The 16386-nt window shown below is 44.3% G+C and overlaps 1 protein-coding gene across 1 annotated transcript in view; it reads left to right on the forward strand.

Moving 5' to 3' along the window:
- The first annotated feature begins 4251 nt into the window (after positions 1 to 4251).
- AKAP13 (A kinase (PRKA) anchor protein 13) overlaps positions 4252 to 16386 on the forward strand; it is a 73435-nt gene continuing 61300 nt past the window's right edge. The window contains exons 1-2 of the mRNA XM_009887179.1: positions 4252 to 4332; positions 14685 to 14766. Of these exons, the coding sequence (XP_009885481.1) occupies positions 4252 to 4332; positions 14685 to 14766 (163 nt within the window). The remainder of the gene's footprint in view (positions 4333 to 14684; positions 14767 to 16386) is intronic.

Below are 16386 nucleotides of genomic sequence, written 5' to 3' on the forward strand. Positions count from 1 at the left end.
AAAAAAAAAAGAGAATTATTTACTTGTTGGGTTGGTTTTGTGTTTTTTTGTTTTTTTTTTTTTTAATTTAAGCTTTATCCTCTGACTGTCTGGTGCATTGTGTTTCTGAGCGTAAATATTATAGACACTCTATAAACATGCGTATGGCACTGGAGGGACTGCCCTAAACAGATGGACAAAGGAGACTGGGAACCTTTGTTCTGCTTCGTCCGGGCTGAGTCTGTCTTCTGCGTCTGCTCGGCGTCCCTGTGTGTGTATACGGCCGTGCGCAAGGCAGGAGCTCTCGCCTGAAACAGTGCAGCAAAAGCCCCATCTAATGTGGGAAGAGAGTGATGGTCTCCCAAGGAGCGGCGGGGGGGCGGCGGGGGGGTGGGATTTTGTCTGGCACATTATCTTCTATTTGTTTATATTCCATTGCTCTCCCCCTCTCGACAGTAAAGTCTGGAAATGAAGAGGAGATGGACTTTGGGTGTCTGTAGTCGTCACTGGCCGCCTGATCTTGGCTGTGAGTCAGGAACATAACCACAAGAGAACTCTTGGAACAAATTAGGGATTTGGAAGCTTGAATTTGAAAAGAAAAAGAGAAGGGAGGGAGGGGGATATATCTGGTGGGTTTATTTGTTTGTTTGTGTTGATTACTTCCCTCTGTGGCTGAAGGTGTAGAGGACTCGAAAGGGATCAGTTGGCAACCTTTACTAGATCAAGACACATAATTATGGAGGAAGGCAGGAAGGCATCTTGATTCACAGGTAGGGCACGGACGCGTACTGAGCCCTGGGAGCTTCCCTGGCCAGCTCTCGCCACCTGCCTGTGCCTTCCACCACGACTTTCTGTTCCCTCCTGCCCCATGAAGGCACACATTGGGTTACTTGTGGCTTTTGGCCATACCAAGATGCTTGTGCACAGCTCAGAAAAATTTGCCTCCTCTTTTTAACTTCTTGCACATCGCCCAGTGTGTCTCCCACCTCCTTTGGCAAGAGGTGGTTCTCATTCCTCTTTACCTGTAAGAGTGGGGAGGAGATGCCATGAGGCACAAAAGACTGGGTGTTGTTGCAGCAACAAGTCGGACCTAGCTTGCATCTCCACGGAAGATGCAGTTCATAGCGATGCTCACGTGGCAGTCTCCTCTGCGAGGTGGGCATTGCTTGAGGCCTGCAGCTGAACATCTCCCTCTGGTTGCCAGAGGGGCTCTGCGGTTTAAAGGTGAAGTGGAACGCCTGGACTGAGCCTGTGCAGTTGTCGTTTGGATAAGTCTTGGCCTTATATACCAGCAGCCGTAATTAAATGGATTTGGAAACAAAATTAACTGTTGTATCAGTTAAAAAAATACGGGTGCTCCATCATTAAGGCACAGTGACCGCTGCAAATTCCTTTACCTGAACTAAATTTGCACACTTTGTTTATAGGTTCCTGCCTTGTGAATTTAGATTTGAGGAAATCCCTGCCTTTTATGGTAGTGCTTGAAGGGCTGGAATGCTGTCACAGCCATTTCTGATTCCTCATCTCGACGGGCACATGATTGCTGGGATTCATTACTTGTGGAGAAAACTGGTGGCTCCAGAAAGTCCCCAAAGTACTACCACATTTCGTGTGTGTCCTAATACTGAAAGCAGAAGCTCCGCTTGTTGTTAAGGAGTCATTGGCTGAGATCTCGAGCTGGGACTCGTAGCTGTAAGAGAGCCTCATAGAGGAGATCCTCCTCAGTTCAGCTGGTGGTGTGGTGGAGATGAAGCTTTGGGTGGTGAGGGAGAGACTGGAGCCTCATGAAAGTGGGGGGAGATCCCTCGCGTTGACTAGGTAAGAGCATACCTGTGTCACTTACCGGGAGGAGCCGATCTGCCGCGAGTCCCCAGCCCACTCCAGGGCATGAGGACACGTACATGCTGTGATGCCCAAAGGTGGACCTTCCAGTGGTGACTGGCCACCGTGACACCAAGCTGTGCTGTAGTCTTAGGAAAAGGCAACCTTCTCAGCTTGCTCACTGAGGCTGCCAAGTTTAGAGGGTAATTATGCTTTTGCGTAATCTGGCTGTAGGGATTGGGGGTGTCATATCCAGGAGAGCCCAAAATAGCACTTTGTGTTGCTGTCAAGTCCCGTTCTTCAGTGTTTTACCAAAAAGGCGGGGAAGGGGGTGAGTTCCTGTGTTACTCACAGGCAGGCTGCTGGTGCAATGGTTTTGGGTGGCCAGAAGACTGGGTAGCGCTGGAAAGAGAAGAGCTGGTGTGCCCACTCACAGGGGATGGCTTCAGACCTACAACCCCTTAACTGAGCTCCACGAGTGGAGCGAGTCCCAGCAGCAGGAGGTGGGCCAGTCCGCCGCGGAGGATGGCTTTTGGAGATCGGCAATTAAGCGTTGGGTCGATGAGCGCCGTTTCCAATGCCTGTTTCCTGTTTTGCATCACGTGATTAACAATTCCTGCCTTTCCAGCTTTTCTACCCAGAAGAGCAGCAAGTTCTGCTGGCTGCAAGCTCCCAACCACAGAAGACCCCCTTTCCTCTTTTTCTTTTTCTTTCCTCTTTTTCTTTTTCTTTCCTCTTTTTCTTTTTCCTTTTCTTTTTCTTTTTCTTTTTCTTTTTCTTTTTCTTTTTCTTTTTCTTTTTCTTTTTCTTTTTCTTTTTCTTTTTCTTTTTCTTTTTCTTTTCTTTGTTTTCCTTTCCTTTTTCCTTTTTTTTTTTTTTTTTACTTTTTTCTTTTTCCCTTTTTTTTTTTTTTCTTTCCACCCCCTTCCCTTTTGAATCGGTGAATGAGGGAATGTCTAAAGCCAGGGAAGTATGGAAAGATTTCATCCCCGGAGAGGTCGGGGTGGGGTGGAAAGCGGAGGGGGCTGCAAGGGGGCAGTTTGAAAACAGGAAACCATGTGGCAGCGTGCACGCAGGGCCCAGCTGATGTGAATGAGCTATTGAGAGGGGAGAGACGCTCCCACTGGCTCAGCATTAGAAAGACGAAAAAACTGTGGTGGTGGTTTTTTGTTTGGTTTTATTTTTTTAAAGAAAAAGCTCTGCCTTTCAGACTGGAATAAAAGAGGGAAAATTGTATTTTCTGCAGAGCAAGTTGCTGAAATCTTTTTGCTCTGCATTGCAAACAAACAAAAAAAAGTAAATGGCTGATTTCCTTTTTTTTTTTGTGTGTGTGTGTGCTCACTGATTAAATCATAAGTTTCCATTCCTACTTTGGGGTAGCGTTAAGCCTGAAATTGTCTTTCATTTACCTGGCTTCGGGGAGAGGGAAGAGTGTTTTTACCTCTCCAAAAACCCGTCCCATTGCTTCTCGATCTCTTTTTGGAGGAAGCGAACACGCCGAGCGCCTGCAGCCGGAGGTGGAAGAGGCTCCCGAAGAAAAGCTGCTGCTTTTTCTTCTCCCCCCTCCCTCCCCTTTTTTTTTTTTTTTTTTTTTCCTCTCTCTGAAGAGATGAATCATGCTCCCACAACTGCAAAGAAATTTTGAAAGCTGGGAGAACACTGGCGCAGGACTAAAAAGGCAAGTAGTGACGTCCCAGCCCAAATCAGGAGGGAGTGGCTTTATTTCATTATTTTCTTTCCTTTAGCCCTGTGCTGTCATTAGAAATTTAAACTTAACGCAAAACCGAGCCCTCCTGTCTAGTGAACGGTGGACCGACTCAAAAGGAGGAAAGTACCTTTTTTAATTGTTTCTTTCAGTGCACGAGGGCGTGAAAGAAAAACTACGTTGGTGACAGTATTTACGTTGGATACGGTGATCAGCTTTTTTTTTTTTTTCCCTTTTTCTTTTTTTTCCTGAATAAGACCCGTCGTGGCTGCGCCTACCTTCTGCCTTCCTTCTTGGAGCGTCAAGGTTCCTGCTGCACACATCTGGCTTTTGTTCTCTTTTCGGGCAGGATTTTCATTCTGGTGCTTTTTTGGATACCGAAGTTGTCTGGAAAACATTTTTTTTTTTTAATTGTTATTATTATTACTATAACAGGAAGGCTGATACCATTCTTAGCACTTGCAAAAAAAAAATAATCCTATATGTATAAAGCTCTCTTCAGATACCTTTTGTTTGCTATAAGTTCCTGCGTTGCCTGTATAAGCAAATCTGTTCCGAGAAGACTTTATCAGCCGGTTGCAGCTCTGGAGTTTTTTTTTTCCAGTTGAGAGGCTCGGGCAGGCGGGCGTGCTGGGACACGGGGACTCCTCTGAGCACGTCCGTGAGAGGTCTGGAGGGCGCCCAGCCACGGTCAGCCCAGGGTTCATGGTGGGCTCTGCTCCTCCGCTCCCGGCTTTTTGGACAAAATGTACGAACGCCACAAGAGGCGATACAGCCTGTGCGACATTTCCAAGGTGGACAGGACTGTAGATGTTGTGTTGTTAAAGGTATGATGTTTACATACACTTATTTGCGGGTTCCTTTCCCCATCTCTGAGGGGTCGATCTGCTCCCCGCTGTACCTGTGCCCCCCAGCTGGATGGTGCAGAGGGGGGGAGCAGGTGGAAGAGCTCTTGCCCTTCAGCCTGGAGATGGCTTTGAGTGCTATCAAACCATTTCTTGCCAGAAGTTATTATCCCTGCAACCAGCTAATCTCTTGTGGCATGCAGTCAGATACCCTTTTGGAGAACTCTCTCTGGCTGCCTTCCCTGTCCTCTGCTGTTACGTGGTCCTCTCCTGCTTTGCAACCTTCACCGCTCGGTGGGATTTCTGCCTGAGGTGCCATTAGGCAAAGGGTTTTAATTTCCAGTGGTCGTTTTGGGGTTGAAATGCACGTGTCCCCTGAAAGATGTATTCTGCCAAAAAAAGGCATGGTGGATCCTCTTTTGCCTCTGTTTTTAGTTTGTGTTCGAAGGGAGTTACTGTCGGTCTTATTGTTTGGGTGTGAGTTTTGTCTGAGGATGGGTTGGAGCAAGAGCCAGGAGTGGCTCTTGGATGATGGTCCAAGTGTGTTCCTCCTCTAATCTAAAATTAGCAAGTGCTCCACCAAATGGCACGATGGCAGTCTGGGAATGTCCTGTCTCCGTAACAGCTTTTTGGAGCTTCAGCAGTTTCCTGGCAAAGTGGATGGAAATCAGAAAGCAGCCAGAGGGACTGCAAAACGCAGCCCAACGTAGAGATACGAACTCCTGCAAGAGCATTTCCTTTCCCTCTCCCTTTTTCTCTCTTTTCTTAGCTGAGGCTATGGGTTTCTGCATGGTCGTATGACTTCCTTTTTTATGATTTTTGCTTCATGCCCTTGTTTCTGAGTCAAGACGAGAACGTATAAAAATGTTATTTTCAAATGATTCTGCAACAAAGATGATTAGGGGACTGGAGCTCCTTTCTTATGAGGAAAGGCTGAGGGACTTGCGTCTCTTTAGTCTAGAGAAAAGAAGATTGAGGGGGGATCTTATTAATACATACAAATACTTAATGGGAGGATGCCAGGGGGATGGGAGCAGTCTTTTTTCAGTGGCGCCCAGTGATAGGACGAGGGGTAATGGGCATAAACTTGAACATAGGAAGTTCCATCTTAACATGAGAAGGAACTTCTTTACTTTGAGGGTAGTGGAGCACTGGAACAGGCTGCCCAGAGAGGTGGTGGAGTCTCCCACTCTGGAGACATTCAAAACCCGCCTGGACGCTGTCCTGTGTAACGTGCTGTAGGTGACCCTGCTCTGGCAGGAGGGTTGGACTAGATGATCTCCAGAGGTTCCTTCCAACCCTAACAATTCTGTGAATTCTGTGAATTCTGTGAATTCTTCTACTTTATCTGCATTAAATAGACCTAGCACTTGTTAACTTGCTGTGTTTAGGAATGAAAGCATCTTCCTTTAATTCAATGTGTCCTTTGGTTTTTGGTGACACAAATAACTGTAACTTGTTTTCTCTACCAACTCAATTTTGTTGAGTATTTTTGATCTCTTACGTTAACGATGCTGGTTGAGGATTGAATGCCATGGTTTTCGATCTCTAGACACCCTATGAGTCATTAAAAAAATGTAGACGTACTGTGCACACACTACTTGTGTGAAATGACTGCTTAATAATTCTTGGGAGAAGACCTGGGACCCCTGACAACTTTGGCTGTCAATATAAAAAACACAATCTTTTTCTTTATTAAGAGTATCTGAATGCCTGGGTTGAAATGTAATTCACTATAATTATCTGACTTCAGTATTTCTGATGTCATCAGTTCCTTAAATTAGTTTTTGTTCAGCAAAGCTTAGATTTTGTACCAAAATGTGGCTCTTGTTAGTTCCCACCAGTATTTTCCTAATTGAGTTTCAGAGCTGTGGCTTATACTGTCTGTTCCTGCAAATGACTCAGTGTCCATATACGTGTGCATGTGTGCACGCAGTGCTGCTCCCAACATGGGCTGGACAGGCTGCAGATGTTTAAAATAGGAGGGTGCTGGTGACAGCTGGAGTTACAGTCAACTCGAGCTTGATTTTTGGTCGCTCTTCATGTTTTAGCTGGCTTCTATAACATAACCGGTAGATGAAATTAAAATTTGATGATCTAGGGATCCAAGCCAGCACGAGAGTGCGTCAGGGGCAGATCGTCTCTTGACGTTGATGGGAGTTGGATCAGACCCTTAATGAGGGAGCTGCAGGGGTGGGGTTTTTTGTTGGGTTTGTTTTGAATTAAAATACTTAAGTAAAACTGTATCTTATCTAAGCCACTGTATTTTGGTGAGTTAAAAGGACAGGATTACTTAAGTGTCAAGTATTGAAAAGCAAGTAAATAGCCTTAGAGCGAAAGGAAACCCAAGGAGGATCCATCAGGGGTGTTTGATCCGGGTGAAATTGTGACAAGATACCTGCAGAGCACCAAACAGCTTTTGGTTTGGTCTGCAGACTGACTCCGACAAGATGTCTTTTCCTTAAGTGGTAGATGAATATGTTCTTTGCTTCATTGTAAGACGGGGAACTTGGTAACTGTGACATAGGAAAGAAAAACAGCTGGGGGAGAAGGACAACTGGAACAAGTTGTGAACAAAGAAGATCTTGTGTCATTTTGGTTACTAAATGTTTATAGATGGTAATTTATTTGCATTCATTGAAACCATTCTTAGATATAGCTGCAAAAGAGTTTTGGTTCCTACCGACTGTTTTGCAATACACGTGTCTTCTGAAGGGTCAGTGCATTGGGGCTCAAATTTTCCATGTTTAGATTGTGCCCGAAACAGTGGCTTGTGGAGTTACGAAAAAAAAAAAAAAAACAACAAAAAACCTCAGCAATTTTGGGGGTTGATGCACACAGTTATTTTTAGCTTTAACATTGTTTCTTCGTCCTCCCCATGTACACTCTGCGGGTGGTGAGGCACTGGCCCAAGTTGCCCAGAGAAGTTGTGGCTGCCCCATCCCTGGAGGAGCCAGGTTGGATGGGGCTTTGAGCAACCTGGTCTGGTGGGAGGTGTCCCTGCCCATGGCCGGGGGGTTGGAACAAGATGATCTTCAAGGTCCCTTCCAACCTAAACCATTCTATGATTCTATGTACAAAAAAGCAAGAGGCAGCAGGTACATCAGTGTCATAGCCCTTATGTCTGAGGTGGGGCTTCATCTTTACTGCAGCTCTTTCTGCTGCTGCAGCAACGCGAACATGATGAACTTTGGTTACTGAGCACAGTGGTTTGCCACTGCACAGGCACCCTGGGTGATGCAGAAATGGCATAAAAATTTGCCATCATCTTTCCTGCTGGGATTGCGTGGTAGCAGATGAGGGAGAAGGTGTGGGGCAAGTGGGACATCTGCTTGTCTGAACAGTTTGAGTTCTGAGCAGCGACGTGCAGGGTAAAGCAGACTGCACTATGTTATTCCAAGACCCAAAATGGGAGGTCTCAGTGTGCCCATGTGTGAGTTGGCAGCCCCGTCTCATTTTTATGTTGTGCCTGCTACCACAAATATAACTCTCAAGGGAGAGGAGGCAGATACCACACTGGCTGGCACCTCGCGATGCATGGGAAGTTAGACAAGCGTTCCAGTCTGGATGAACAGGCTGTGCTTCGCAAAGCTGGAAAATAAGAAATGTGCTCACTTTGACAATGGGAGACTGAGTAATCACAACTGGAAATATTTTATAAGAGTTCATTGCCTATATCTCCGTTTCACCTGTGTAGATGAATCTTAAGTGCGGGCAGAAGGTGTAAGTTTTTTCATAACTGGGGAAATGAGGTTTGGTTTAGCTGCTCTTCAGAAGAACAGATTCCATTCAGCTTCCAGTTAAAATTCAGAACGCTATTCATGAAATTAAAACTAGCCCAGTGTTATAAAAATAATAAAAGCATTTTGAAATTAAAGGGGGAGCTTATCAATTTGCTGTAGTGCCTCCTGGCAGGGAGCTGCTCTGGTAGCTCTACCCCAGTGCTGGAGCAGATCCTCTGGGATGAACTCTGCCCATCCAAGGCAAAGTGCCGTCTGCAGCATCCGAAGCTAAAAGTAGCATGTGGAGAAGGTCCCCAAATTAACTGAAACTAAGATTTCCTCCATTGTATGTTGTCATACTTACAAAGCATTTTTATTTCTTTCTGTGCATTTTGGTTTTGGTTATTTGACACGTAAGGGTGTTCGTTGCTTCTTTGGGGTTTGGGGCTGAGGGAAGCGGTGTCCTTGGATGCAGTGTCTCATTGAACTTTGTGGCCTTAAAATGACTGAACTTTAATCCTGCATCTGTCTGCAGTGGTTTGGTTATTGATGGGACAGCAGGAGAGAAGTGTATTTATGATGATGTGTAGAACTTTTGAGTATATCTGTTCATGTCTCATGTAGAATTAGAACCGAAAGAATAACTTAAATGAGACTAATGTGTTTTCACCTTAGGCACAAACGTGTTTGGGGGAATTTTTCTCCCGTTTTTGTCGAGATTGTTTTTATGCAAAGCCATTGCTGCTGTTTTTAAAGCTTGATGAAAGTTTGTTGTTACCAGGACTCTCCTTCTACTGGTGGAGGAGGACATCCCAGTGCCAAGGGCTGGAAAATGTTCTTGCTCCTTTCCCTGGCTGGGACATTGCCAGGGGGAAAAGTGCACTCTAGGAATTCGGAGTTGCTCTTGCACCACAAAGTGCTAATTTATTCAGTCATTTAAAATGTTGTGTGGTTGTAGGAGCCTCTTCTGGTGTAATCCTTTCGCATAGTTCTCTATAGCAGCGCTCTCTGGCCACTGTCAATGAGGTCACTTTGAACCTCTTCAAAAAAAATGTTGTCCTGGGTCAGTGTCACCCAATCTGTAAAGGTGAAAGGCTTGATGTAGCATATTCCCAGTGCTAGAAGATAAATCTCTATAGAAATCATTGCAGAAATACAAGTGTTGTCACTTTGTCGCTTTTGGCATGCATTGGAGAACGGTCTTTGTGTTCCTCATGCATGTTGTAAAACCTTCCCATTAAGCTTAAGCCAAGCAAATACTCAGGGAGATTACAAAAACTTTAAATAAGCAATTAAAAAAAATCTGGAATTCATAAGGAAATTGATATGTCTGCTCTGAATGTCGTCTGGCAAGATGACCGTCAAAGCAGCGATTTTTGCTCTTAATGTGAGTTTTGTGTGTCTGGAGTTTGGTTGCATCAACGCCTGTTGAAGGAAGATGATGAAAAGACCTTCCCCAGGTGCCCCATCCCTCACCTTCCTTTTGAAAGAGGTATGGAGGATCTTGAAAGGTGGTTTTTGTGAAGGGGGCAAATCAACTGTTGCTTTAGTTTTAGTTCCAGAGTGAAAGCAGACTGGATTATTCCATCAAAATTGGAATTGCAAAGTTAAAAGTTGCTAAGAATAAACATTGAATTCCAGTTACGCGTACAATTTTCTTCAGTGAAAACTGTCCTAGAGGAAATTTTCGGGAACAGGTAGTTCCTAGAGGAGAATTAAGATTTGCATTAAAATTTAAAGAATAAATCATGGTATCATTCATGATTATTGAACAAATTAGTTATAGTTGCATTTAAAGTATTGCATGTGTTCTGCTATTTTTGTTTTTCAGTGGGTATTTCTAATCTTTCCTAGTGTCAGTTATTGCTCAGGATGGTTTACAGGTGCTTTATGATACACCAAGCAAGCTAGAATGACTATATTAAACATTTTCCTATGTGCAGTGGTATCTGGTTTTAGTTGCAAGGAAGAACTTAGTCTGGAAGCTGTGGGGAAAAAGAAAAAAGAAATGGAAACCTGTAAATTTAGGACAAAGTTAAAACGATATGGAGGGAAGATGAATCTCTAGAGGTTCGCTAGGAAATGAAAGTTAGAATCATCTGGTTCCTTCTGTACTGGAGATGTTGATTTATATCGTTACCAGTGAGACTGACAAGTGCAAATGTTTAAAATAGCGGAAGGTTTCCTGAGAGGTCAGTATGTTTTCTTTAGCGTGAAATGGAAAGCAAGAAGAGATAAAATGAAACCAGAGGGAGACAAAATGGACTTTTCCATGGTAGAAAGGTCAGAGAGGTGCATGAGAGCCATGTAGCGACTGGTCCCTGAGACGAGTGTTTCTAGCGAGCCCTCCGCTGCGCCGCTCTACCAAAAGGAGATATTTTGGAAATGTCTTCCGAGAAGGAGAGGTCCCGATTCTGGTTTTCCTGGGCAGGCACCACACAGGACTGGTGGGTGCTGGAGGGGGTCAGAGAACTCCTGGCCAAGGCTGTCGTGCAGGGGGAGAGGAAGGAAGAGGCTGGGAATAGGAGCTGGAGTCACTCATCGTTCCCACGTGATGGAGGACACGGCAGCCCTGTTTGCCTTGCAGGTTGTCCAGTGCCGTCCTTTTCTTATGCAAAGAGGTTTCTGCATTAAGTCAGTTCAAGTTTCAAATTCAGCGTCTGCAGGAAGACGTCTCAAAGTCAGAAAATACATCCATGTGTGCCCAGAAAGAGCAATCGAACCGTCTGCTGCTTGCAACTCCAGCTGCTGTCCTAAAGCCCTCTTTGGACATTAAGTCTGCTAGCATTTCACAGGCAAACAGAAAATCCTTCGGGATTCACTTTTCTGGTGCCTGGGGATGTGCTTCCATGATTCATTCTGCGTCTGAGCTGCAGATAAACACATTCAGGCTTCTGCATGGAAAAACAGCCAGTTCTCTGCTGGCGTTTTTTCAAAAGCTGCGTATTGAAACTCTGTTCCCAGAGGCTGTTTCGTATTCCCTTCTGCCATCTGAACGCCGCTGCATCCTCTGCTCCCGCCGCAAAGTCTTGGGATGCCCAGAATCCATGGGCTATAATCAGTGTGGACAAGGCAGAAAGTGCGTGGGGGTTTTATCATCTTCCGTGGCCACCGGGCTGCAGTCCAGTTCTTGAGTTTCTCTTAGCAAAAACAGAGGGAAGAAGGGAGGAATATATTTTATAATGGTATTTTCTCTACGGCCCTTACTGTCTGCGCCTGCAGTCCTGAGTAAAGATGGGCAGAATTCAGCTGTCGAGGAGGGATCCCAGTACTCAGTGTTGGGCTGGGGATAGTGGGGGTTGTGTTTTGAGTGTCTGGGGACCACCCAGTTTCCTGAGAGCACGCAGTTAAACCTCCCTCAAATCCTGTCTGGGCTCGTTTTGGCGTAGGGAATACTTGTATATAGTAGTGGTTTCCTTTGTTTGTATTTTGATGGTGATTATTATTATTATTCCTGAATTGGGACTACCGAGATAAATACTTAGTTCCTAATGTTTTCTTTTGTAGCTAGTCAGGTATATCTGAAACAGCACCTTAAACCTCAGTGTTACTCTCTCATTACTTCTTTTTGCAGAAAAAAGCAGACGTTTTTCAATACTTGGCAAAGTCACAGGGCAGAGGAGAGAGCTGGCTGGGTAATGGGAAAAATACTCCAATCTTTTTTGAAAAAATGCCAATGTCTATAATGCATTTTCAGTGAATGACTCAATTGGTTCTATTAAAGGAAAAAATATAATGTTAATTCAGCCTAATATAGTTTATTCTATTGCCAATCAACTGAGAGACTTGAACCTCCTCGTATTTCGCTTTCTTACTGCTAATTATTGAACAGGATGTTTAATTATCAATTTCCAATACTGAATATAAATATAAATGAGGAGTAGTTCCCTTAAATGTGATGGGGATACATTGGTTTAAGAGTAAGGAGGATGAGGCTGAATACGATGAGGAAGGATTTAGGTACAAGCCAGTCAGAAGGGGGCAGAATTTGATTTTATAACTGAAACGGGTCATTCCTTCATTTGTGTGGAGTTGAGCACATTTGCATTTGTCGTTCTATGTGTGCTCTGGCTCAACCTCTAGATTTGCCTTTAGTAAAACGTAAGATGCTGTGCTGCAAAATAGATTCCGCTTTGTCTGGAGAGAAAAGAATATTAACGTGATATCTGTTGACTTTGCAGTCATGATGTGATATTTATTGACTTTACAGCTCTTTTAAGACTAAAAAAGTATGTATAAATTCTGCAGTGGAGTTCAGTTGCTAAGGTTAGATATCCCTCAGCTTTGCTGAGAACAAGGTGTGTGTTTCTGCTGTTGAAAAAATCCGAACGGTGTCCCACTGCCCATGCAACAGTTAAAATTCACCATCTTTATGTCACTTTGGAAAACAAAAAAAGTAATTGTTTTGAGTATTTGCTTCCAAACGCCTTTTTCAGACTTCAGACTGCCTCTCTTCCCCTTTCCACCTCTCGTTTTATATGTATGTGTGATATATGTAAAAAGAAGATGGGTATATGGCTGTGTGTATGTGTGTTGAGTAGAGGTGCAGGGAAGGATGGGATCTTAGACGAGCATACGTATAGGGGTCTAATGGGATCTTAGAATGAATGTGTGTATAATGCATATGTATAAGCAGAGGCAGCGAGCAACCAATAGGATGCGTACGTCATATCTAAGAAAAATAGCCTGTAAAATTGCATGGAGGTGGTGAGGGACGTCCAGGGGTGTGCACTGAGGTCACCCTGAGACCTGCCTCTAGTAGAGCACAAGATCTCCTTCACCTCGTCTGGGAGACTTCTGCTCATTTTTCCCCTCTCTGATCTTCTCTGCTGCTTCCCTGTCTCCCCCAGCAAGAATTGCTGACTGGGGAAGGTCACGGCATCCTCTCTGCTGGAGGATTTTAAGGGCATCCTGGATTAAGACCTCTAAGATTATAGTTGAGCGGGACTTGGAGCAGCAGAAGCGGACTAGCTGACCTGTCAAAGGCCCTTCCAACCCCATTTTGTCATCATAGAAGTACGGAGGAGGACAAAACCTAAGGAAGAGAAATGTGCTTAGAAAGTAGCTGACAGGTCTGGGGGAGCATTGACTCTGTGGTGTGGCGAGGAGGAGGTGAGGGGAGGTGCTGGCAGGAGCCCCTCCAGTGAAGGGCAGGGGGATGCAGCCAGACTGGTGAGGAGCGCCGGCCAACATACTGCAAATAATACGTTCCATGATCTCAGCGAGAAAGGGAAGAAGGACACGGGTCGTTAGTCAAAGCAGCAAGTCAGGTCAAGGGTAGGAGATACTTGTTTTTTCTTTATTTAAGGGGGAAAAGAAAAAAAAAAAGAGTAAAAAGGAAAAAGCAGTGCATTTCATAGCATGGGAGAAAACAACATTGCGGGGATGAGAATCCAGCATGGGACTGCAAAAATGGAGCAGCATCGTGGAGGAGATTTGAAGACAGGTCAGAGGCAAAAAGCAAATAGTAAAAATTCTCTGTTTGACAGAGAGAGGGAAAAGGAAATTGTTTTAGGCAAGAAAAGGAAAACCAGAGGCAGGGTACGAGAAATAGTTGGCATATAAAATCAAAGTCACCCATTTCAGTAGCTTGCTTTTAGCTACAACATAACATGTGAGATCCTGTGTGTTGAGACAGGTCTGGAGGGGAAACAACCTCTGGATCTCATGATGTGGGACATGGGATCGTCCAGCTGAGATTTGCTTGCGTTTGACAAATAGAGGTGTTTGGCTAGGAGGAACGGCAGAGCTGCCCAAGGAGAAAGAGCAAAGGGGCTTCCAGAGTCTACGAGCTGTAGACAAAAGCGATGGGAAGCATGTGTTGGCTGAGCCAAGGGTTGTGGATAGTCCAGCAGACTTCAGAATCAGAATGTTGGACAACACGACCCAAGTGAGGAAGAGTAAAGCAGAGGCAGACAGGAGAGAAGGCTGAGAACAGATCAGTCACAGTTGCTGAAAGACTGGAAGTCACGGAAGGGGTGAGAGGGACAGGAGGAGATGATAAGGGCTCATGTTGAAATAAACCATGTGATACGTCTTAGTGTTAAAACGGGGGTTTCTAACATGTTCATCATTTTGGTTAATGCAAACACAAAGTGCTTCTGGTTCTCACTATGACCTGGGCACTTCCCTAGCACTCATTTCCACATTATCAGAGTGCCTTACTGTCTTTAAAGTAATTATCTCTACAGCAATATGGGCGGTAAGGAATTGCTATTCTGTGGGTAGTGAACCGAGGCGTAAAGCAGGGGAGGAACTTGTCTGCAGTCCCGCTACAAATGGAAGTCAGAATTGAAGCCGGGTTCCTTCAGTCCTCAACTAGTAGCTTAAACGCTGGCTCATCCTCCCTTTGAACTCCTGCCTTGAGTGGGAGCCACCTTGAAATCATACTTTCCGCAGAGAAATAATTTTTTGGGGCATATTTTGATGGTTTGTTTAGTGACGCTAAAAAATGAAGAAGTCCTAAGTTACTTTTAAGATTTTTATTATTGGGACAAAACTAAGCTATAGCTATATATCTGCTGGTCGATGCAGAATGACATTGCAGAAGCAGCTTAACAGGGATGTTAGCGAGAGTGGCTTTTCTTTGATTTGCTCTGGTTTGTTTTTCAGATAAACCGTGAAAGCTGGTGTTCACTGGAGCCATGTCCCGATTCTTCCCTGCTGGAACGCAAGCGGACGCGGGAGTCTCCAGGTGAGCAGCGTGCTGGTGGCAGCTCCGGACGAGCAGCCCTGCAATTCTCCTCACCTTTTCTTTACTTCTTTTTATTTTTTTCTTATTTTTGACAACCTCGCCTCTAGCAAAATACGTAAACTAAAGAAAATGTGTAATGAATCTGCCGTGAGTCATTGTTAGCGCATGGTTGCAGCACTTGACTTGCAGTGAGCTGTGTGGTGTGTCACCTTCTTAAGTAATTTCTCATTTAAAGTACTTCAGTATTTTGATTTTTTTTTTACTTATTTATTTTTATAAATAAACTTTCGGTTTATTTAAGGTGTGATGGAGGACACAGACGTGGTTTCTAGCCATGATGACAGCACAATCAGAAATTTAAACTCCTGAATCCATATTTAGATCCAAATCAGTGGCTTGATTTTATTTATTTATTTATTTATGTTCCCCTCCTGAAAGTTCCCATGATTTCCAGGCTTCAGGAAGCAGGAAGGTGGTTCAGAGCCATCGCTCCCACACCCTGCCCACCAGCCATGCCGAGCTCCCAGCCCTGCATGCTGCCTGGTGCTTTCTGGCTCTTCCACTGGCACAGAAAAATCTTGTCGGGGCAAGTTTCAAAGAGTGGTTGGCGTCCAAGATAAGGAAAAAAAAAATAAAAAAAAATCGTTTCCTTTCATTGAATTATGCATGTTCAAAACAAATAGAATAATTTATCAGGGCCCTGAGTGGTGACTTGGCTTGGACTGATCTCAGAGAGGACACTTCTTGCCTTGCTGTTGTTATGAGCGTGGGTCTCACCTGCGTCTCCTTCAGTTTATCTGAGAGACTTGAAAGAAAACCAGGGATCGAATCACTGAGTGTCGATGTGAAATTCAAACCCAATCTTTTCAGAGTGTAGGCTAAGAAGGGATAATGTGGGTGACTGACCCAAGGGGTTTATTCTAGGTAGAAGTTCTAGCTCCCATCCAAGTTAAATAAGCGCTTTTTTATTAAAAAAAAAAAATAGAGCTCTGTTTAGAATAGTAAACAGCGAATAGCTGTTTCAAGAGTGTTTTACAGGACAACTTGTGGTACCACATTGCTGCTTCTTTCCCAATTGTGTCCCCAAATCCCGTGCTTCTTGGTGTGACATTTTTACGCTTCAGGCAAGAGTTATTGCTCTCTGTTTGGCTGCAAAATGACGTGTGCTCATTTGACTTGCCAAATCTATAATCATGTATTCATATGGATCAATATCAGTTAGATACTAATTATCTAATGCAGTATCATACTGGAGAAATAGAATATTAATTATGTAATCCAGTAGCCCTATATACTAATATATATTAATGATTATAGTAATACCTGTCTATAATGGAAGCACAAAGAGGCAGGTTTTTAAGTTGATTGATGCGCTCTCAGGTTGAACTGAAGCAGCAGGAAGATCTCAGGATCTGCAGGTTCTGGGCTTTGTAGAAATAGCGTTGGCAGTGCACACACATCCCTCTGGCTGCGCTGCGGTACCATGCAGCGTAGAGAGGGCAAGAAAAATCTGGCAACACCTAACAGCAATAAAACCACTAGCTGTCATAATGGGGCTAACTTAAAAATACATAACTTGATGAGGAATTAGACCTTTTTCACCTGCTGAATAATCCTGCT

Source organism: Charadrius vociferus, unplaced genomic scaffold (assembly GCF_000708025.1).
Source record: "Charadrius vociferus isolate BGI_N301 unplaced genomic scaffold, ASM70802v2 scaffold190, whole genome shotgun sequence".
Classification (NCBI taxonomy): Eukaryota; Metazoa; Chordata; class Aves; order Charadriiformes; family Charadriidae; genus Charadrius; species Charadrius vociferus.